Source organism: Garra rufa, chromosome 23 (assembly GCF_049309525.1).
Source record: "Garra rufa chromosome 23, GarRuf1.0, whole genome shotgun sequence".
NCBI lineage: Eukaryota > Metazoa > Chordata > Actinopteri > Cypriniformes > Cyprinidae > Garra > Garra rufa.
Genome location: NC_133383.1, coordinates 20,212,552 through 20,235,860, shown reverse-complemented (window position 1 = coordinate 20,235,860; position 23,309 = coordinate 20,212,552). Strand labels below are relative to the sequence as shown.

The window sequence follows — 23,309 nt, the reverse complement described above, 5'->3', positions numbered from 1 at the left end:
AGGCTAATTCTTTGTATTAGCGCTGCTGATGAATTAATAAATTGTTACCCTTTTAGTAAATGTCACACCCCATGGTAAATATTTACATATTCTCAGACATTCCACAACAATCCTCATTAGTACCTCATTTGCACTTTATTCTCTATATCGCAAATGCATGCATAAGCGTTTGTTTACTTACTGACAACATTATTTTAACGGCCGCTGTCGAAGTTCAAAGACAAACTACCACCTCAAGCCCTTTCAGGTCACTGTTAAATGGTAAGTGACATATTTAATATACAGTCAATATAAGCACATATCCAGTACAATCCTCATTAGTGCCTCATTTGCACTTTATCCTCTATAAAGCAACTACGTGCACAAGCGCTTGTTTACTTACTGACAAATATTTCAACGGCCGCTGTCGAAGTTGGACAAACTACCATCTCAAGCCCTTTCCGGTCAGTGTTAAATGGTAAGATACATATTTAATATACAGTCAGTAAGCACATATGAGTGATTCAGTTATGTTGGCAGCTAGCTATGTCACCTGCTGTTATTACCGAGGCTAATTTTCAAAAGTAACCTGCAGACGAGAGAAAACTCTTATGCTACTGCCTGTTTGAGAGATTAATTGAGTGTTACATAAAGGGCTCTGATTGTAGGGGCTGAGAAGTACCGACCTCATCAGCTCTATGGCAGTCGGTTATAATTAGACATCATTACAGCTCTCATGGCAAATGTCCAAATCCTCATGCAATACGGTAGATAATCCAGAAGAGGGCACTGTTGTATTATTGTCCAGCCTTCACTGATGATCCAAAGAATAGTAAGGTCTCTCAGCTGATAATGGTATTGATCCAAAAATAGCAGGGATATTAGTGTCAGGCTGAAATTGAAAGAATAAGCTTAAACAAGGGTGGAGGAGAATCAAGGGAAGTGAAGGATTGAAACAAATGTTTGTTTTTCAAGCATGTTCAGACCCTGTCTGTGAAAGGTCGCTTGGATTTCCATTAGAAGCTGATAATCTAAAATTAGATCTAATGCAGGGTTTGTGGAGGGTGGACAGATTGACTCAGGGGTATCAGGAGAGGCCACAGGCGAAGATCTGCTCGACCAGAAAGGGCTGTGCCACATCAGAAGGCTAATAGTTTCTAATATCACTATCTGAGAGAATGAAATACAGTTTTTTTTTTAGGTCAGACTCTCACATTGAATCTGACTGAGGTGATTGAGAGAGAACCAGCCTCCAGCAAAGATTGGCTGAAGCTTTTCTGGATAACGCTATGTGAGAAGGTCAGACCTGCACATTTAAGTCATGATGGAGTAGAAAGGACAATTTATAATAGACTGCAGTAGAATTCATTCTATTCCGTTGGCCATCTCGAATGCTAACATGCAGATAAGAAGGAAAATGTGTGTGAATTACCTAAAATTATGCCTGAATTTTGATCTTAACTTTCCAGTTAAATATGGAAAAAGTGGAAAAGTATGCAAACCCTTGGATTTAATAACCTCCGTCAAGTGTTTCTTGTAGTTGTTTGGCATATTTTTGTAACTGTGAAATGAAATTCATGTCAATATTTAAAGTGTAAAAATAATTTATTAATTCATTTTTTAATTTATACTGTCCTGCAGCTGTTTTGCCATTTGCACAACACAAAAGTTTTATTTTATTTTAATTATTTGGTGTTACAAAAAGCTGATAAAAAATGAAACATGATCTATGAGAAAACAAAGAAAAATCAAGAATTATGACTATCCCACAGCACAATTTTTTTTTTGTTATTTTATAATTTTAATTTAATTTAATTTAATGATTTTACTTTATTCTATTTTACTTTTTGATGTTACAAAAATGTTATTTTATAATTTTAATTTAATTTTATATTTTTTGGTGTCACAAAAAGCTTGAGATAAAAAAAAATGAAACATGATCTATGAAGAAGTAAAAGAAAAATCAAGGTAAATATCACTTGAGATTAAAAAAAATGAAACATGATCTAAGAAAACAGAAAAATCAAGGTAAATATCATAATAACATTATAACTATCTCACAGCATAAAAGTGTAATTTTATTATATTTTATTTTATTTACTTTTATTTTTTGGTGTCACAAAAAGCTTGAGAGTTAAAAAAGCAAAAAAAACAAAAACATTTATATTTATAATAAAAATTATGACTATCCCACAGCACTACATTTTTTATTTTGTTATTTTATAATTTTAATTGAATTTAATTATTTTACTTTATTTCATTTTACTTTTTGATGTTACAAAAATGTTACTTTATCATTTTAATTGAATTATTTTTACTTTATTTTACTTTTTGATGTTACAAAAATGGTATTTTAATTTAATTTAATTTAATTTAATTTAAATTTTTTTCGGTGTCACAAAAAGCTTGAGATAAAAAATGAAGCATGATAAAAACAAAGAAAAATCAAGGTAAATATTATTACGTAATACCAAATAATATTTTATGGTGTGAAAATGGTTACATTTTTCAAAAATTATAACTATTCCACAGGACAAAATTTTTTATTTTGTTAATTTATACTTTTAATTTAATCAGATTTATTTATTATTTTATTTTACTTTATTTTATTTTTTGATGTTACAAAAAATGCAACATGATCTGTGAAGAAAACAAAGAAAAATCAAGGTATAATATAAAATAATACTTTATAGTTTAATAATAAAAAAAAATAATATGACTATAAAATTTTTTTTTTATTGAACTCTTAAATAAGCTTAATTCTGCGATCCCATAATAAGTCATTTGTAAAATAAGTGGCTTTAGCTATTCTTATTAAAACAGTTAATCTGACATAGAAAAAGTGCTGTTTAATTCTCAAACACTCCAAACGATGCCATTCTGAAAACAACCAACAAGCCTCTGTCAGATTTATTACAAGCCCTTTTGACTTTCTAATCAAAGATCACATGCAATATTAACAACGGCTAAACACTCAAATGAATTCCTGGCTCGGAGCAACGCGAGGATCAAACCGAGCAAACATGCTCGCAAATCACACAAGCCGTAATCCAATCTTTCCGTACACAGATGAAGTACTTCAGGATTGTAGTTTGATCTGTGGTTTCCAAAATGCTTTTATGGACAGTAATACATCAGCGGCGGCAGAGTGAGATGCTCATTAATGAGGCTGAGAAAAGCGGTGGGCAAACTGACCGCTCTAATCTGCCTCTCTGGAGAGCTCTGCTCTTGCTTTCCACAGCCAACTTTCAACCTCAAGCCTTTGCTCTCTGTGCAGCAGCCACTAAAGAAAATAGGCTGTTATAATTGGTGCCGCCACATCATACTTTTCCTGTCCAAAGTAATGGGAAGAGGGGGGATGGAGGTTAATTATAGGCCGCTTGCTGTATGGAGGGCCTGATCGATGCTGTGGAGTGACATAATGCTGCTTGCCTGCTGTTTGTATGCATGCACAAATTTTGTTCTCCAAAACTGAGGTATCAAGTGACATTTTTATCAGGGGATGATTAGGTTGAAATGCTTGTAGCATTTAGTAAACAATAGTGAATTGAAATTTACACTGGATTAGATGAGTTCTGAGGATTTTAGCGCACTGCCATCTCATTATTCGAGATGCATTTGTATCAGATTCCAGCTTAATTGTGTTTGTTGATTGAATGATCATAAATCGAATTTATGAAATCTTGCTCGGACGTTTTGTTCTGAAGAGGTACCCAAGATAACAAACACATTTTGGTAACAAGTTATGAAAACATATTTATTAACAAATGTTCTCTGAATGTTCCAAACATCCAGTTTTTCATAGTTTTAAATTTCATTTTGAAACAAGATACATTTAAAAAATGAAAGACAAATGTCTAACAGAAAAAAAAAAAAAAAAAAAAATTAATGTAATTAAAGATCAGATACCTTTGAACAGATATATGTTCTAATAACATTTATTGAAGAATTATAACATGACTATAACTATAATAATCTAAACAAATAAACTAATATTTTATTATTGGAAAAATGAAAGTTATTTACATAAATAAATAAATCCAAAGCCCTAAAACATTTCAGAAAAGAAATCCTTGAATAATGTATAAATGTTTTTATCATTTTTAGAACTTCATTAATGTTTATCAATCATTCCATGATTAAAACTATAATTATCTAAACAAATAAACAATTGTATTATTTATAGTGTGAAAATGAATGAATTAATGAATGAACATTTTTGGAATGTTAATAAAAACCAGACACCTTTGAACGAACGTTCTATTAATGTTTATTAATCAATTATTACATGACTAAAACTATGATAATCTAAACAATTAATTGTATTATTTATAGTGTAAAAATGATTTACATAAATAACTAACTTACTAAATAAATAAATTTATTATTTATAGTGTGAAAATAAATAAATAAATAGCCAATGCCTAACTAAAACATGCCAGAAAAAAAAAATGATAAAAATGTTGAAAAAATTATAAAAAAAATAAAAAATGAATAAATTATTAAATGTTTTTGTCAACATTTTTAGAACATTAATAAAGATCAGATGAACAGTAATATTGAATTGAACAGTAAATAAATAAATGTGTTATTTATAGTGTGAAAAAAATCTAAACTAAACTAAATAACTAAAACATGCCAGAAAAACAAAATCATAAATGATAAATGTTTTTGCCAACATTTTTAGAACGTTAATAAAGATCAGATACCTTTGAACAGATACCCATGTTCTATTAACATTTATTAATGAATTATTACGTGACTAAAACTATGACAATCTAAACAAATAAACAAAGAATTTTACTATTTGAAAAATGAAAATGATTTACATAAATATTATATGTTCTATTAATGTTTCTTAATCAATTATTACATGACTAAAACTATGACAATCTAAACAAATAAACATATCATTTTGTTATTTGAAAATTAATGAATTATTACATGACTAAAACTATGATAATCTAAACAAAAAAATAAACATTCTATGTTCTATTAATGTTTATTAATCATTACATGACTAAAACTGTAATAGTCTAAAATAAACAATTTTATTATTTGAAAAGTGAAAATGATTTACATAATTAATAAATATTCAGTTCTTAAACTATTAGAATCTAAAAAACAGAAAGATACTTTTGAACGAATGTTCTATTAATGTTTTTTTAATCAACTATTATATGATGAAAATTATTATAATCTAAACTAATAATTGTATTATTTACAGTGTGAAAATGTTTTAAAATAAATAAATAAATAAATAATTAATTTAACTAATCCTATACCTAACTAAAACATATCAGGGGAAAAAAAAATTCATAAAAGATGTATAAATGTTTTTATTTGTACAATTTTTGAAACGTTACTAAAGACCAGATATCTTTAAAGAATGTTCTGATAATGTTTATCAATGAATTATTACAAGATAAAAACTATGTTAATCTAAACAAATCGAGAAATAAACATATATTTTTATAATTTATACTGTCAAAATGTATTTATCTAATTAAAAAAAACATTGTCTCAAGTCGAACTGAAATGTTTCATAAAATTTTCCATGAAGTATAAATCGGTTTGAACAAATCTATACAAATAAGCATAAATGATTTTATTCTTTATAATGGGAAAATGACTTCCAATGCCCAACGAAAACATTTCATGAAGAAAAAAAAAATTATTATTATAAATAATATTTTTGAGAACATTGTTGAAGACCAGATGACTTTGAATGAGCTCCATTAACGTTTATTATTAAATTACTATGTTTAAAACTATGATAATCTAAATGGTAACACTTTACAGTAAGGTGTCATTTATCAACATTAGTTCATGTCTTAACTATCATGAACGAACAATGACCAATACATTTATTACAGTATTTATTAATCTTCGTTAATCTTAGTTAATGAAAATACAGTGTTAGTTTACATTGTTAGTTCACAGTGCATTAACTAATGTTAACAAACACAACTTGCAATATGTAAACTTAATAATGCATTAGTAAATGCAAAAGTTAACATTAAGATTAATAAATGCTGTAGTATCGTTCTATAGATAGTGTTATGATCTAAACAAATTATTAGGCACCAGATAACATTCAACAAACATTCTGTGAACATTACTGAAAGTTGTTGTTCATAACTCATGCGACAACCTTGCCAGAATGTTCTGAGAAATCCAAACCAGCACCATCATTAGGCACCTTTGTTCAGGAGAAAAGAAATATCATGATCTGTGCTTGTTTAGCTTTCTCATACACACATTTATATCCCTTTAGAGACATTTTACTACTCAAGAGCTTTATCGTCACTTGAACTGTCTGGGGCTTTTAATTTTCTTCAAGCACACCCTGACACTCACACTGTGACATTAGCCTCCAGCTGCATGTGCTTTTCATGCTGATCTATGACCCTCCTTCTGAAGGTGTTTCCATGTTATGTCAATAGCCTGATGCTTTTCTATTCCATAGTCCATTTGTCTGGCATTGTTATTTGTGTGTAAACATCACTGGGACTACAGCAGTACTCTACCACCGATGACAGAAGGCTATTAGATTTGTTTGTTGAAATTAATCTGGGTTTCAAATAATGATGGAATAAAATCGAGATGCCTGACAAGATGCCTTTTCATAGCTAATAATGTGTAATAACCAAAAACACATTTTCACAACATATTACACCGAATCAACATTTCTTTGCATGTTAGAATTGCATGTTTCCGTGTGCCGCTGCTAATGTCCTGTTCAGTCATTCCTGTCACATCAAGTGTAAAATGAAACTGAAGCCGAGCTTTAAGAAGGTGTAGCCTCGTGTCGGCATGACATTTCATCTAATAGAATTTAAAGCAGGGCAAGACACCTCTAGAATACCAGACAAAAAATTAACAGAGGTGCAAGGGTAAGGGCTGATCTCATATCTAAGGATGACCTTTCCAATAATAAGCCACAGTCTGCCGAGCGGGATGAGAAAACTTGAAGAGAATTCCAAGATACAGTGGAGATCAAAATTAGAGAACACTTGACACTTTCAGCCACTGCAAAAGAAGTTGGTCATTCTAAATCTGTGATTTCTGGAATATTACATATTTACAATGACACTAATTAATTCAAGTACCCCAGAAAGGCAGAGATCATTCAAAACAAGGGACTCTACAATTCCTGCTACTTTCGGACAGCTGAAACCCTCCAACATTTTAGTTTTAATCTTCTTTCGTGCTACAGTGGTTACTTTTCTCTAATTTTGATCACTGTGTTTTCCACAAAATAAAGGTTTTTGTTAAAATGCCTTGGATATTTTTTTTCAAACATGTTAGTTGAACAGTGGTATACCTATAGCTAATATTACTCAAAATGTTGAGCAATGAATATTAATATTTTTGAAAAAAAAAAATAAAAAAAATAAAGTATTATATAGATTGTTGTCAAATTTTGAACTCCACTGTAAATGTTAGGAATTTTCTAGCCTTAAGAGAAGATTTAGTTGTAGCATGTGTGAAGGTGTGTGAAGACCGTGCTACAGAACAAAGTTAAATAAGGAGTATTTGAAATATAGTAATCAAACAAAACCAAACAAACAATAAATAACCAAAAGTATTTACTGTCAATACAAGCATGTGAAATAAACCAAAACTAGACGATTTAGGGGTTTGTTTTATTTCAAGCTTTGCTTTGATAGTTTTATTTTGTTTGTTTCTGTTTATGGATTTTCTTTGGTTTGATTTTATTTTAGGCTTATAGCTTTGATTCTTGTTTTGTTTATTTTGCTATTACTCTGCTTTGATTTTTGAGATTTTTGTTTTGAGGGTTTTATTTTTTACTTAAATTTTTGTTTTGTGTTTCTGGCTTTGCTTTGATTTTCATTTTGTTTTTGGCTTTGCTTTGACTTTTGTTTTGTTTCTGGCTTTGCTTTGCTTTTTGTTTTGTTTCTGGCTTTGCTTTGCTTTTTGTTTTGTTCCTGGCTTTGCTTTGCTTTTTGTTTCTGGCTTTGCTTTGATTTTGTTTTGTGTTTCTGGCTTTGCTTTGATTTTGTTTTGTTACTGGTTTGCTTTGATTTTGTTTTGTTACTGGTTTGCTTTGATTTTTGTTCTGTTTCTGGCTTTGCTTTGATTTTGTTTTGTGTTTCTGGCTTTGCTTTGATTTTTGTTTTGTTACTGGTTTGCTTTGATTTTTGTTTTGTTTCTGGCTTTGCTTTTTGTTTTGTTTTTGGCTTTGCTTTGATTTTTGTTTTGTTACTGCTTCGATTTTTGTTTTTGGCTTTGCTTTGCTTTTTGTTTTGTTTCTGGCTTTGCTTTTTGTTTTTGGCGTTGCTTTGATTTTTGTTTTGTGTTTCTGGCTTTGCTTTGATTTTTGTTTTGTTTTTGGCTTTGCTTTGACTTTTGTTTTGTTTCTGGCTTTGCTTTGCTTTTTGTTTTGTGTTTAGCTTTGCTTTGCTTTTTGTTTTGTTTCTGGCTTTGCTTTGCTTTTTGTTTTGTGTTTAGCTTTGCTTTGCTTTTTGTTTTGTTTTTGGCTTTGCTTTGACTTTTGTTTTGTTTCTGGCTTTGCTTTGCTTTTTGTTTTGTGTTTAGCTTTGCTTTGCTTTTTGTTTTGTTTTTGGCTTTGCTTTGCTTTTTGTTTTGTTTATGGCTTTGCTTTGATTTTTGTTTTGTGTTTAGCTTTGCTTTGCTTTTTGTTTTGTTTCTGGCTTTGCTTTGCTTTTTGTTTTGTTCCTGGCTTTGCTTTGCTTTTTGTTTCTGGCTTTGCTTTGATTTTGTTTTGTGTTTCTGGCTTTGCTTTGATTTTGTTTTGTTACTGGTTTGCTTTGATTTTGTTTTGTTACTGGTTTGCTTTGATTTTTGTTCTGTTTCTGGCTTTGCTTTGATTTTGTTTTGTGTTTCTGGCTTTGCTTTGATTTTTGTTTTGTTACTGGTTTGCTTTGATTTTTGTTTTGTTTCTGGCTTTGCTTTTTGTTTTTGGCTTTGCTTTGCTTTTTGTTTTGTTTCTGGCTTTGCTTTTTGTTTTTGGCGTTGCTTTGATTTTTGTTTTGTGTTTCTGGCTTTGCTTTGATTTTTGTTTTGTTTTTGGCTTTGCTTTGACTTTTGTTTTGTTTCTGGCTTTGCTTTGCTTTTTGTTTTGTTTTTGGCTTTGCTTTGCTTTTTGTTTTGTTTATGGCTTTGCTTTGATTTTTGTTTTGTGTTTAGCTTTGCTTTTTGTTTTGTTTCTGGCTTTGCTTTGCTTTTTGTTTTGTTCCTGGCTTTGCTTTGCTTTTTGTTTCTGGCTTTGCTTTGATTTTGTTTTGTGTTTCTGGCTTTGCTTTGATTTTGTTTTGTTACTGGTTTGCTTTGATTTTGTTTTGTTACTGGTTTGCTTTGATTTTTGTTCTGTTTCTGGCTTTGCTTTGATTTTGTTTTGTGTTTCTGGCTTTGCTTTGATTTTTGTTTTGTTACTGGTTTGCTTTGATTTTTGTTTTGTTTCTGGCTTTGCTTTGATTTTGTTTTGTTACTGGTTTGCTTTGATTTTTGTTCTGTTTCTGGCTTTGCTTTGATTTTGTTTTGTGTTTCTGGCTTTGCTTTGATTTTTGTTCTGTTTCTGGCTTTGCTTTGATTTTGTTTTGTGTTTCTGGCTTTGCTTTGATTTTTGTTTTGTTACTGGTTTGCTTTGATTTTTGTTTTGTTTCTGGCTTTGCTTTTTGTTTTGTTTTTGGCTTTGCTTTGATTTTTGTTTTGTTACTGCTTCGATTTTTGTTTTTGGCTTTGCTTTGCTTTTTGTTTTGTTTCTGGCTTTGCTTTTTGTTTTTGGCGTTGCTTTGATTTTTGTTTTGTGTTTCTGGCTTTGCTTTGATTTTTGTTTTGTTTTTGGCTTTGCTTTGACTTTTGTTTTGTGTTTCTGGCTTTGCTTTGATTTTTGTTTTGTTACTGGTTTGCTTTGATTTTTGATTTGTTACTGGTTTGCTTTGATTTTTGTTTTGTTACTGGTTAGCTTTGCTTTTTTTGTTTCTGGCTTTGCTTTGATTTTTGTTTTGTTACTGGTTTGCTTTGATTTTTTTTCTGTTACTGGTTTGCTTTGATTTTTGTTTTGTTTCTGGCTTTGCTTTTATTTTGTTTCTGGCTTTGCTTTTTGTTTTGTTTTTGGCTTTGCTTTGATTTTTGTTTTGTTACTGCTTCGATTTTTGTTTTGTTTTTGGCTTTGCTTTGATTTTTGTTTTGTTACTGCTTCGATTTTTGTTTTGTGTTTAGCTTTGCTTTTTGTTTTGTTTCTGGCTTTGCTTTTTGTTTTTGGCGTTGCTTTGATTTTTGTTTTGTGTTTCTGGCTTTGCTTTGATTTTTGTTTTGTTTTTGGCTTTGCTTTGACTTTTGTTTTGTGTTTCTGGCTTTGCTTTGATTTTTGTTTTGTTACTGGTTTGCTTTGATTTTTGATTTGTTACTGGTTTGCTTTGATTTTTGTTTTGTTACTGGTTTGCTTTGCTTTTTTTGTTTCTGGCTTTGCTTTGATTTTTGTTTTGTTACTGGTTTGCTTTGATTTTTTTTCTGTTACTGGTTTGCTTTGATTTTTGTTTTGTTTCTGGCTTTGCTTTTATTTTGTTTCTGGCTTTGCTTTTTGTTTTGTTTTTGGCTTTGCTTTGATTTTTGTTTTGTTACTGCTTCGATTTTTGTTTTGTTTTTGGCTTTGCTTTGATTTTTGTTTTGTTACTGCTTCGATTTTTGTTTTGTGTTTAGCTTTGCTTTTTGTTTTGTTTCTGGCTTTGCTTTTTGTTTTTGGCGTTGCTTTGATTTTTGTTTTGTTTTTGGCTTTGCTTTGGCTTTTGTTTTGTGTCTCTGGCTTTGCTTTGATTTTGTTACTGGTTTGCTTTGATTTTTGTTTTGTTACTGGTTTGCTTTGCTTTTTTTGTTTCTGGCTTTGCTTTGCTTTTTTGTTTTGTTACTGGTTTGCTTTGATTTTTGTTTTGTTTCTGTCTTTGCTTTGATTTTTGTTTTGTTACTGGGTTTGCTTTGCTTTTTGTTTTGTTTCTGGCCGTGCTTTGATTTTTTTGTTTTGTGTTTGGCTTTGCTTTGCTTTTATTTTGTTTTAGGCTTTGCTTTGATTTTTGTTTTGTTTCCAGCTTTGTTTTAATTTTTGTTTTGCTTCTGGCTTTGCTTTGCTTTTTGTTTGGCTTTTATTTTTTTTGTTTTGTTTTTGGCTTTGCTTTGATTTGCTTGTTGTTGTGGCTTTAGTGTATGTAATGTTTATGCAAAAAGCATGTTTGACAATGATGTTACAGTCTAGTAAAGTCAAAAAATTATGAGGCAGTGACAAAAAGGCATTTCTTTGATATTCCCTGAACCTTGTTATTACAAAAGAACACAGATAATCTATTTTTGTGACTGAAAAATCATCATAAAACTACATTCTTTCAAAGGCCAAACCAATTTGCTGCTAGTATTTCCTTTGCTTGAAAAAAATCTAGCAAATTAATTACTTCTGTGAACTCCAGAAAACGAATCCTCTGCATGAACGCACAAGCCAAATCTAAATTCATGCCACATATCTTTTCATCTGAAAGATACATTGAGTGAGAAGCAGACCTGACAGGCAGCGATAGCTTATCTGTAATACATGTGGACAACACTCAGCCACTGAGGTGGTGGGGGAAAAATGACTTGTTTGACAACAGCAATTCAGAGTGCTGGCCTTTGTGTGAGTGTTCATTCTCTCACAAACCTCACAGAAATGTTCGATTACGAGTTTCTATAGAGATATGAGGAAAAAACATGTATGTGTTTTTGCAGGCACATAAAACGGTACAAACACAAGACCCCGGGATTGTACAGCTGTTTCACAGGCTTAGCCAGCTTACATCTGTACCATCAAAAGACTTCAAGCGCTGATAGTGAGGTTGCCAGGTAATGCCCTGTTTAAACCCCTCAAAACACACAATCACGTCCACAACACCTAAATAAAATATCTAACATGCATATTAAACAGTTCTGTCATTTGCTTGTACAAGAAGGCTTCTTACAGATGACACAGGATTGAATTTATGCAAATAGCAACATCACTGCATGTGTTTGTACCTCTTTGAACCATACGGAGACTTGTGAAGCCTGGTTTATCCTCTGAAAGCTTTGAAACATGGTTTATGTTTACATACATTAAGTTAACATTGAAAAGGCCAAACATATTCAAATTGGTATTTCATGCTTTCTTTAATGTTTATGACAAGAATACTACAAGTGTATTTGTAACTTTTTACTTCTAAATTTGACATTACACTGGCAAGCTCTTTTCACCTCCATAAAAGTACAATTTCTTCCATGGCTAATGAACAAACTGCATCATTTCCTGCCAAATGAGGCTGGAGGCAAGTGATGTCTTTTCAAATGTGATCCAGAGTAACGTGTCTGCGTCTGAATAATGTAGGCCTTGCTGTATTTATAATGCACTTCTCCCCTTTTCCCAGTAATGAGTGGCATGGAAAGGGCACAGCATGCCTGCTCTTTTATTAAAACAAATGAAAGATCCATTATGACACTGAATAGTCAGACTCGCTTCCTCCACCTCCTCCTCCTCTTCTGCCTAGCAGTAATGTAAGAGAAGGCGGTTAAGTGGAGGGTGTAAAAGCAAAGGTAGAGACTGTCATTCATTAGCCTGATGTACTATTCATGATTTTAAGCCTTAATGAAAAGGCACGCCGACTTGAGTGACTAGGAAAGTTACAAAAAGCAACTTAAGAAACTAGACGTCAAATTGGTTTATGCAACATTTCATTTCAACTATGAAAAAAGTAAGTATACTATGAAATGTATGTTTTATTATCTTATTTAGAGATTCTTTAATCATACTGTCGTATAGTTATCTGTCATTATCTGCCTGCAATAACAGCTATATAACTCAGCTCAAAACAACCATTAATGAAACATAAAACATGAAATCTAAAGAAAAAGCCAAAATATGACATCTTCAATTCATTTGACTCGTTTAACAGTATTTAAACATTTAATTAGACTTAATGTAGACATTATGTATTTAAGCCATGTAAAAATATGCTTTATGAACATACTAAGTGTGTGATCTTAAAAAAGACAGCTGGAATATTTTGTGAAAGATCAAAATACCTAGTGGTTCGAAATTTGGGGGCACAACAAATCCTGCATGTGTTTATCTTTGAGAAGGGGACTGTGGCGGCAGCTCGGTGAGATTTGTGAGGTCCTCTGAAAGATTTGGAGCCACAGCAGTGCCTGTTAGACACCTCAGGGCTGGACAATAAATAAGCATGTTCATCGTCTGTGACAGAAAACCACTGGATAGTCACACCCTGGGCTGGCGACCTCCTCCGACCCGATCTCTGGGAATGATTCGTAGCTCTGAGCCATGTTTCAAGAACACGTTTCCTATAAAATCAGAGGGATATAATAGATTACATACAGTATGAGACATACAATCCAATTACAGCTAAAACTATACCAAATAAAGATCTATTCAATGGTTAATTGGTACAGCTTGGTTATCCTCTCATCTAAGCACTTGTATATTGTATATAAGCAACAAACCGTGACTCACTCAGTTCCCTCTGATATAAGTAACTCACTCAGCGAATAAAGTGAAATCTATTCAGGTGTCTGCACTATATTTAGGATGTGACTGTATAACATGCAGAGCTGATGGTACATGTCTCTATAATACAAACCCGTTGTGTATTCGGGTCAGGCAAGACATGTTGCTACTATAAAACTAATGAATCACAGCTCATTTGACATTTAGGTCTCAACCCATGACGTGTATGAAAAATTACAAGCTATTTTCATGTGATTAGATGCAGCACCGCACTCAGGGAGGAAAACACTGGCAGAACGCCATGGGGACAGCTTATTAGAGACAGGATATAATGGATTACAGTGATGGCTTCGGCGTTAAATGACAAGTAAGTCAGGATAGAAACATCTGTAAAGGAATGAACTGGTTCCCAGGGTTATGGAAAACCTGAATATATGAGGTTTTTAAAAATGTGATTCATGTAAAATGTTGAAATATTTTTACTATTAAAACAACTGTTGTATTTTAATATGTAAATGAAAATGTAATTTATTCCTGTGATCAAAGCCACATTTTTAGCATCATTACTCAAGTCTTCAGTGAAACATGATCCTTCAAAAAATCATTCTAATATGCTGATTTGCTGTTCAGGACACATTTTTATTATTATTATTATCAATATTTAAAAGAGTCAGTATTTTTTAAGAGAGAGAAATTATAGAAATTAATACTTTTATTTAGTATAGATGCTTTAAACTGATCAAAAGGGGTGATAAAGGCATTTATAATGTTACAAAAAATTTCTATTTCAGATAAATGCTGTTCTTCTGAACTTTCTATTCATTAAAGAAACCTGAAAAATCACAGGAAGAAATTATATTTTAAAATATATTCAAAAAGAAAACATTTCTTAAAATAGTAAAAATATTTCACATTTTACTGTACTTCGGATCAAATAAATGCAGGCTTGATGAGCAAGAGACTTCTTTAAAAAACATTAAAAATCTTACTGTTCAAAACTTTTGACTGGTAGTGTATCATGTTGAAATTGTGAGTAAAACTATTTTAAACATCCTTATCCTTATCCTTAATCTTTATCATGAATGACTGGAAGAGTCTTGCATGGATTACAGAGATAGACGGTTCAAGCTTTAAGTGACAAGTAAAGATGGGTGGAAAACATCTGTAACAAAATATTTAGTCAAGGGAATAAACTCACAACAATGGGGGATGGTATTATTGAAGCACATCATCAATATTCATTAGGTAATATGTGAAATTCACATGCAAAGCCTATTGAAGGAGTCTCAGGAAATCATTCGATCTCTCAAAAGGTCCCCAGGCCGATAAACATGAACAATATGAGGCGGTAAACAGAAGGATCCATTCATTTGCATGCGAGTGATTATGAAAGATAGGCAGGAAAATCGCAGCCGTGCAAGTAAACAGTAAGGTATCATTTCATAAGATGGCTATGAGAAAATGCAGGGAAAAGGGAGTTTAAAAAACACAGAAGCATCAATAAACCAAAAAACATGAACTAAAATATCACTGGTTTCAGTCCTGTGGGACATTTGGATATATCTAAATAATTTACAGCTATCAAAATGACATGTATTACACCCAGATGCTGCTGCAGAGTGAAGGAGCGTCACCGACCTGCTGTCTGCGCCGGGTTGATTCCGATGCCATCTACACAAATAATAATCATCAGCATTAGCGTCGCAATGTGAATACATTATTCTTAAAGACAATCAATGAATCAGACAGATGGGCGAGAGCACAGAGACACTCTTGAAGTGCTGAAACGCTGAACAATCACAATTCAAACAATCTCATTTTGTTGAGTGCTGAGTTATGTCTTCAGTCTGTTTATGATTTGTTGAAGAATTACTCATGACACAGCATAGCCTCTGTAGTCTCTCAGAATAGCCATATCATTTTGCAAGAGTTCATTCTGAGTGAATTCATTAAGTGAAGGATTCAGCAGATGTTTTGTCTGAATCATTTAAAAAAATAATAATTTTGTTTGTAATTTGAGCTACTGCAGTTGTGCTTTTTTTTTTTTAGTGCAGTTAACAAAGAACTCAATTCAATAAAGATGCTAAGATGATGTGAGAACCTGCCTAGGGTGTTCTGGTGGTTCGCAGGTGTTTGTTTTATAAGTTTGGCTGCTTTGAAATGTTATACTTTGGTTTAAACAACTGGTTTTGAAACCAGGGGGCTGGGGCCCACTAGAGGGCCTCAGCGAACTTTCAGAGGGCCCAGCCCATGATCACTCAAAATAATTTAAAGTAAGCATTAAAATATCTTGAAACAACTAAAAATCAAGATATTTCTTATTTTCAACAACCGTTTTTTTTCCCAAGGTCTGGGAAAATCTGAACATATGACATTTTTAAAAGTAGAATTACTATTGGGGGGAAAAAAACATTTATTTTTCTAGTTTTGCTAAGCTCTAAAATTATTTTACTAGGAAGACAATGTTAGTAAAAATAATCCATATCCATTATTTAAAAAAAAAGAAAAAAAAGAAAAAAAAAAAAGGGTTCCCTAAAGAACATTTAGCAATATTATGGACTTATTATGGACAAACTCATCTACATCTTTGGTGGCTTTAGAATGAATACATTTTCAGCAAATTAAAATTTTTGGATCAATTAATTTATTTATAATATAATATAAATTATATTACTGAACAGTAAGATTTTAATGCTTTTAAAGAAGTCTATTCTGCTCACCAAGACTGCCTCTATTTGATCCAGAGTACAGCAAAAACAGTAACAGAAATATTTCTTACTATTTAAAATAGCTGTTTTCTATTTGAATGTATTTCAAAATGTAATTTATTTCTGGATTTCAAATCTGCAATTTTTAGCATCATTACTCCAGTCACATGATCCTTCAGAAATCATTCTATTATTCTGATTTGCTGCTCAAAAAAACATTTACTATTATTATGTTGAAAACAGCTAAGTAGATTTTTTTCAGGTTTCTTTGATGAATAGAACGTTCAGAAAAACAGCATTTATCTGAAATAGAAATCTTTTCTATAAATGTAATTATCATCATTTTGGATCAATTCAAAACATGTTACCAAAGCTTTTAATTTCAGATAAATGCTGATCTTTGGATCTTTTTATTCATCAAAGAATCCTAAAAAAATGTACTCAACTTTTTTTAAAACATTAATAATAATAATAATAAAATAATGTTTCTTGAAGAGCAAATCAGCTTAATAGAATGATTTCTGAAGGATAATGTGACACTGAAGACTGGAGTAATGATGCTGAAAATGTAGCTTTAATCACAGGAATAAATTACATTTTAAAATATATTCAAATAGAAAAAGGTATTTTAAACAGTAAAAATGTTTTCACAATTTTACTGCTTTTGTACTTTGGATCAAATAAATGCAGGCTTTAAAACACTTTAAAAAACCATTAAAAATCTTACTGTACAAAAACTTTGACTGGTAGTATATAATAGGCAGTCAAAATGATCAAATATTAGCATTATAATGATAATAACGATAATAATAATATCAACAACTTACCATTTGTAATGATGGCACTGGTGGCTGCTGGCACTTTAAACTTTAAATGCACACAAAAAAAAAGAAAACAAGTTTTATTGTTCAATCCATCAACAACTTATGCTGACAGCTAAATATGTCCCATAAACAGCCCTGCACAGTCCTTTTGTCAGGCGAGGATAAGAAAAAAATCAACTTGAGTCTGTGTTTGTGTCAGGTGATTTAAAGAGTCTGTGCAAGAGAACAGAAGCCTTCAAACTTGTGAGGAAAGAGCTCTCTGGGCTGAGCTTAGAAGAAACTGTCACTGTCACGAAGAGCCATTGAAAAGAAAAATAAACAGGCAAATTCATTCTGAAGGGGCTTAGGAAAACTTTCCAAGTGACCTGAAGGCATTCCTACAATCCTGAACAGAATAAATCTGATGGGAAGCAAGAACCTGTCAGAATTAGTGACCAGCAAACTCAAGTGTATAACTGTTTATACTGCATAGGAATGCATATTAAATTCACTGAAATTCAGTTTCTCATTGTCCTTTGCCTATTTTTTTGTCAGTTAGTTTTGTCAGCAGCAAATAAGCCTGTGCATTTTTAAAAAGGCACTTTATCATTCTTTCTGGCTTCCACTTGATGCATTCCATCTTCCTATTATGAGGTTGTCAGACTTGGCATTTCATTATGTCAAAAAAGGAGCGACGACCCAAGCTAATTTGCAACATCATCCTGCCATGCCATAGATCTGTGTGCCTTAAATACAGCCGTGAAACAAACCAGACAGTCTACTGGAAATCAAGAGGGTTCTGTCAAATTTGACCCTATTTTCATAAGGATAAGACTTATGGCTAATCACAACAGAAGCATATTGTTATCAGCCATTATTGTGGTTTTTTTTTTTTCATTGCTGTATCAGCTTTAAATTAGACCTTACTTTTTCCAGTTTAAATAGTTGGTCTATACTCTTTGCCTATGCAAGATTTCAAAATGAAGTAGTCAAACAAGTAGGATTTTCTGATAGAGTAAAATAGAATAAAACCAATATACAGTTGAAGTCAAAAGTTTTCATACACCTTGCAGAATCTGCAAAATGTTAGTTATTTTACAAAAATAATAGGGATTATACAAAATGCATGTTATTTTTTATTTAGTACTGACATTAATAAGATATTTCACATAGAAGACATTTACATATAGTCCACAAGGAAAAAAATCCTTCAGTAAAATCCCACAAATTCTTTGGTTTTTCAGCATTTTTGTGTATTTGCAACTTTCCAACAATTACTGTATGATATTGAGATCCATCTTTTTACACTGAGGACAACTGAGGGACTCATATGCAACTATTACAGAAGGTTCAAATGCTCACTGATGCTCCAGAAGGAGAAACGATGCATTAAGAGCCAGGGTTGTAAACTTTTGAACAAAATGAAGGTGTGTACATTTTTCTTATTTTACCTATATATCATTTTTTTTAATTTAGTACTGCCCTGCAGAAGCTACAGAAGATACTTAAATGTTCCCCAGAAGACAAAATAAGTTACATTTACCCTGCTCTGCAAATTTAAAAAGTTTTCACCCAACCTGCATATGAGTCTCTCAGTGTGAAAAGACTGATAAAAAAAAAAATACCATCATTGTTGCAAAGGGTTCAAATACACAAAAATGCTGCAAAAAACGAAGAATTTGTGGGAACAGTATTAAGAATCAAGTGTATGTACACTTGTCAACAGGGTCACTTTTATTTGATTTTAACAAGAGAGGCTGCGGACACAGAGATAAGAGAGCGTGTTTCAAAAGAGGTTAAATCATTACCAGAGAGACTCAAAAAGGACACTATTATTTAGGGATGCACCGAATATTTGGCCACCGAAAATTTTCGGCTGAAAATGGCCCAAAGGTAAGACTTTTATCACCGAAACAACATGGCCGAAACAGCATGTTGACGCAAACAGAAACCGCAGCCTGCACATGCTTGTCTGAAGCAACACTTCTGCGGTGTGGACGTATATCAGTATATCTGAGAAAGACCCACGGATAGCGATTTGCAAAACTTGTAATGCCGAAATTTCAAGAGGGGGTGTGTCTGCAGTCGTGTGTGCAGCCAGTGATGAGAGCAGAGATCGGCGCATTGCGCGCAGACAGATGTAGCTTCCAGTGAGTGAAAAACAATGGCTTTACGTTGGTGTTACGTCGCAATATTTTAAAGATATGTCTTTTCTATATACTGTATTTTTATAAATATTTATGTTTTAAACCGTGGAGGTGAGCCAATGGATATCACACAAGCAACGGGAAAACTGCGCAATATGTTAAAGTGAAAGTAAAAACTGACAGTGCTTTCAGCATCTGACGTGCATTCTCTCAGAGACAATGAATGAGAGATGATTATACTTCATATGCTGATATTAATTTAGTCCCCTACTATTGTGTAAGGGTTGTTTTTTGAAAGACTTAAATAAAGCTCTTAATTTGATGAAACTTCAAAAGGCTATCCACTGAATAAATATGAGCGATGCACGTTTCAAAGTCATTTGCTGCGCTGCTTTGTGTAATATTATTCTGACAGCGCCTCCTGCTGGAAGAGAAACACGTAGAGTTGGAAATGTGAACTGATGGATCCACAAGATAATGTGTTATAAAAATTTTAACAATTTAAACAAAGGCAGTAAAATATATGTATATGTTATTTAAGTAATATAATACTTGATTGATAATAATTTTTAAATTAATATAACTGATTTATTCTTTGAAACTTTAATCAGGGTTTCTGCAGATATGAACAAGTGAAATTTAAGACTTTTTAAGACCTTTTTAATACCACCTTATATGAAATTTAAGACCTTAACCTGTAATGGAAATAGATATTATATTACATGCATATGTGATATTTAATGTGTTTAATGTAAAAAGTAAACAAAATTTCATGGCTGTCATAAATTAAATTTATTACTACGATATACAGTGAACTTTCCATATCAGCAGATACTATTCCACACAAAATATCCCCATAAAAGTACCACTAGAAATATCTGATTTAAAAAAAAAAATTCTGAAGCGATTTTTTTTTTTTTACTTTTGAAATGTATGCGTACCTTTGAAATTTATTTTATGAATTTATCAATAAATTCTAAATGGCTGTTAGCAGTGAGATTACATAATTTACACTGCAAAATTAAAAGTGAGATTAATGTTTTAAATACATTTATTGATTTATAAATATATATATTATAAATGTTATATAAATACTGCGATTCTGTCTGAAGACGCAGAAACTTCCACAGAGGGAGAAAAAAAATCTACAGTTGTTAGCAACTGGCCTTAGCCAAGCCCTATATTCAGTTTTTCCAAGCCCAGTTTCGCTAAACTTGCACTTCCTCATAGCTAAAAAGTTAAATCCATTTGACTTCTGCGGTACAATCCGAGAGAGACTCGCGCCAATAACAGAAAGCTGATTGGCTATTGCATGCTGGTCTCATTTATAGTTTAAATTCAGCAAATTATATTTGGAATAGTGAAATAAAGAACTACAACACCACGGAAACAACAGAAAGAGAATTTAAATGAGCATTAGAGGTAGCGTTACATGGACATCGGAAAAATAAGACCTGTGTAAAATTATTTAAGACCTAGAACAGCGAATTTAAGACTTTTTAAGGCCTAAAATTTTGATTTTTAAATTTTAGACTTTTTAAGACCCCGCGGAAACCCTGTTTAATATTAATTTATGCAATTGCAATGCCTTGATTTTAGTCAAATTAGTACACAGTCATAGCCATAAATGCAATGGTACTAATAATTGGCATAATTCTTTCGGTGTTTCGGTTTTCGGCCTTGGTTTCCTCTTTTTCGGTTTTCGGTTTCGGCCAAGAATTTTCATTTCGGTGCATCCCTACTATTATTACTATATATTACAGTTGAGCTAAAGTTCACGTCATGATCTATAATATGATCCACGCAAATTTAATCAGATTACACAGAATTGATCAAATCTGAGTCAGTAATACTCTAAATACTGTAGAGAACTACTGTCAGGCATATGGATTTTATCATATTTTTTAAACTATCATCAGTAATAAGTACCTAAATCTAATGACAAATGCAGAGCGCTACATTTTTAAATTATGTTGAAATGAGATGGTGAACACTCATTAAAAACAGAAAATGAATCAACTCACCTCTTCCGCTGCAAATTTCAAAACTGCCGTGAACGGCGTGCTCTCAGGTACGCTTAATCTGAAATACAATTATGGCAATGAAAATTGGTGCAACAGTAAACACACACACACACACACACACACATAATGAAAACTACCCTGAATGTGTGTGTCCAGAAACAGCACAAAATATCTTACTGTCTAATTCTGTTTTAAACCAGAGCACATTAAAAGCAATTATGCTTTTTCAAATGATTCTTTGATCATCTTAACCAGCCACTCAAAGAGATCAAAGATACTTGCAAAGATTTGACATGTAATTAATCATCCAAAATGGCCAGCAACCATCAGTATTGCAGGTGAGCTGGTAAATCAGCCTGTTTGAATGGCCCTTGACAGACACCCACACATCATGAGAGTCTGCCATCCATCAGACACAGTATGACATCCATAGATTAACACAGACCACAGCACTACTATTATATGGTGATTGCAATCACAGCAGACAGATAGAGAACTCTTTTTAATGCACTGGTCAATTTTTAGGTTTTTGGCTTTTCTTCCATAACATGTCCTGCTTCTTTCAGACTAGAGGAAAGAAAACATCCAAGATACGGTTTTACAACAGTTGATCTATTTTAATCTGTAGATTTCAATTGCAAAACATATCTTTAAAGACTGTTTCCTAAGAATGAGGCAAAAAGCTCCACTTCAACTTCAATAGCACTCACTATCTATATTCTACGGATTTTGACAGATGGGTTTGCGCATTTATCTATATCTTTGTTCATGTACTATAATTAATCAATCTAGAATTATCTAGATATCTAGGAGATAAAACGTTTAACTTCTTTTATCTAGGCTTAGAGGACTGTCTTACATTTCTCAGTTGACAGCTGTGTTAAAACTAAACGTTAATACTAGAAGTGGCTGTTTAATTCCCCAGTCAGGCAATTATTTTACTAATTACATACTTAACAGAAAAATAAATGAATGAAGGAATGAATTAATTAATTAAATAATCAAGAGCAAAAAACACTATTTAACTTAGCTATTCAAACTAAAGAGCTGGGCCACATAATAATCATAAACGTTCATATCTGAATCAATCATATCAGGGCTAATGAATCTGTTAAAACATGAATATTAATGTTTCGTTTGTGTCATGTGTTGAATGATGTGTCACTCACACTTTATATGGTAACCGAGGGTCCGACGTCAGCGTGATTTTAAACGTTACTTTCGACCTAATGCAGACAGAGACACATATTCACGGAGTTTATTATTAGATAAAACACATAATATCACTACAATAAAGTGCTGGTATATGATAAATGGTTTACTTACATTTTACTGACTTGTGTGACAGGACCGTACACTGTTTACGCCGCGACCCGGAAGAAGCAAGGACCCGCTGTAACACGTCATCTGTTCAATGGACCTCTCTTTTCCGTCGTTCTTTATTTTTCCTTCTTTATTAATCTCTTAATGTTACACTTAACCGATTCGCTCTTATTTATGTATTTTAGAGAATTAAAAAAAAATATTAGGAGCAGACAAAACAGAAAATGTTTCGGCTTGTGCATTTCAGTCAGGCATTGCAAGCCCCTTTTTTTTTTTTTTTTTTACCGTAAAGTGTGTTGTTAATGCACCTGAGGGTTCTAAGAGAATGTAAAATGAAGGGAAACACTGCTGAATTGCATATACAGCGGCGCGAAAAGTCATACTTAAAAGAAATAACCTGCAACACAGGCACTTTTAACTCAAAACATTTCACAAAAAAAGTTTTTTTTAAGTTTCAAATGATAAAAGGAACTGGTTTTATGCATATTATACATAACATTTAGAACAGCCGGTTAAAGGGATAGTTTGCCCAAAAATGAAATGATTTACTCAACCCATCCTAGGTGTATATGACTTTCTTCTTTCAGACGAATAGGGGAGAGCGGGGCACAACCTAACACTTTTTGAATTTCGCGGTTTATGTAAATCCACTTGGGGTTCAGAGTACATTTTTTATCCACATTATTTTCACACTTGTCTAGTACAAATATATTGCTTTGTTTCATATTTACAGTGTATACGTTTTTCGTTATTTACCTCAAAAGTAAGTAAGTGAAACGTGACAACATGCCCCGTAGGTGGGGTAACATGTGAGGGGCACG

General features: G+C 32.2%; 1 protein-coding gene across 1 annotated transcript; it reads right to left on the bottom strand.

Annotated features, from left to right (window-relative positions):
* Positions 1–12,116: 12,116 nt before the first annotated feature.
* On the bottom strand, positions 12,117–22,578 carry ufm1 (ubiquitin-fold modifier 1). Its single transcript, XM_073829703.1, has 6 exons — positions 22,492–22,578; positions 22,335–22,391; positions 21,166–21,223; positions 17,019–17,058; positions 15,122–15,154; positions 12,117–13,320 (listed from the first exon to the last, which is right to left on the bottom strand). Coding segments are annotated over exons 1-6 (273 nt in total). The 5' UTR covers positions 22,494–22,578; the 3' UTR covers positions 12,117–13,237.
* Between the last annotated feature and the right edge of the window lie 731 nt (positions 22,579–23,309).

What these genes read in the sequence shown, in the direction of transcription:
- ufm1 (XM_073829703.1), bottom strand. An exon ending in CAGTGCCATCATTACAAATG is followed by an intron (nt 15,155 to 17,018) that starts GTAAGTTGTTGA and finishes TTATTTGTGTAG; the next exon opens with ATGGCATCGGAATCAACCCG. An exon ending in CAACCCGGCGCAGACAGCAG is followed by an intron (nt 13,321 to 15,121) that starts GTCGGTGACGCT and finishes CTGATTTTATAG; the next exon opens with GAAACGTGTTCTTGAAACAT.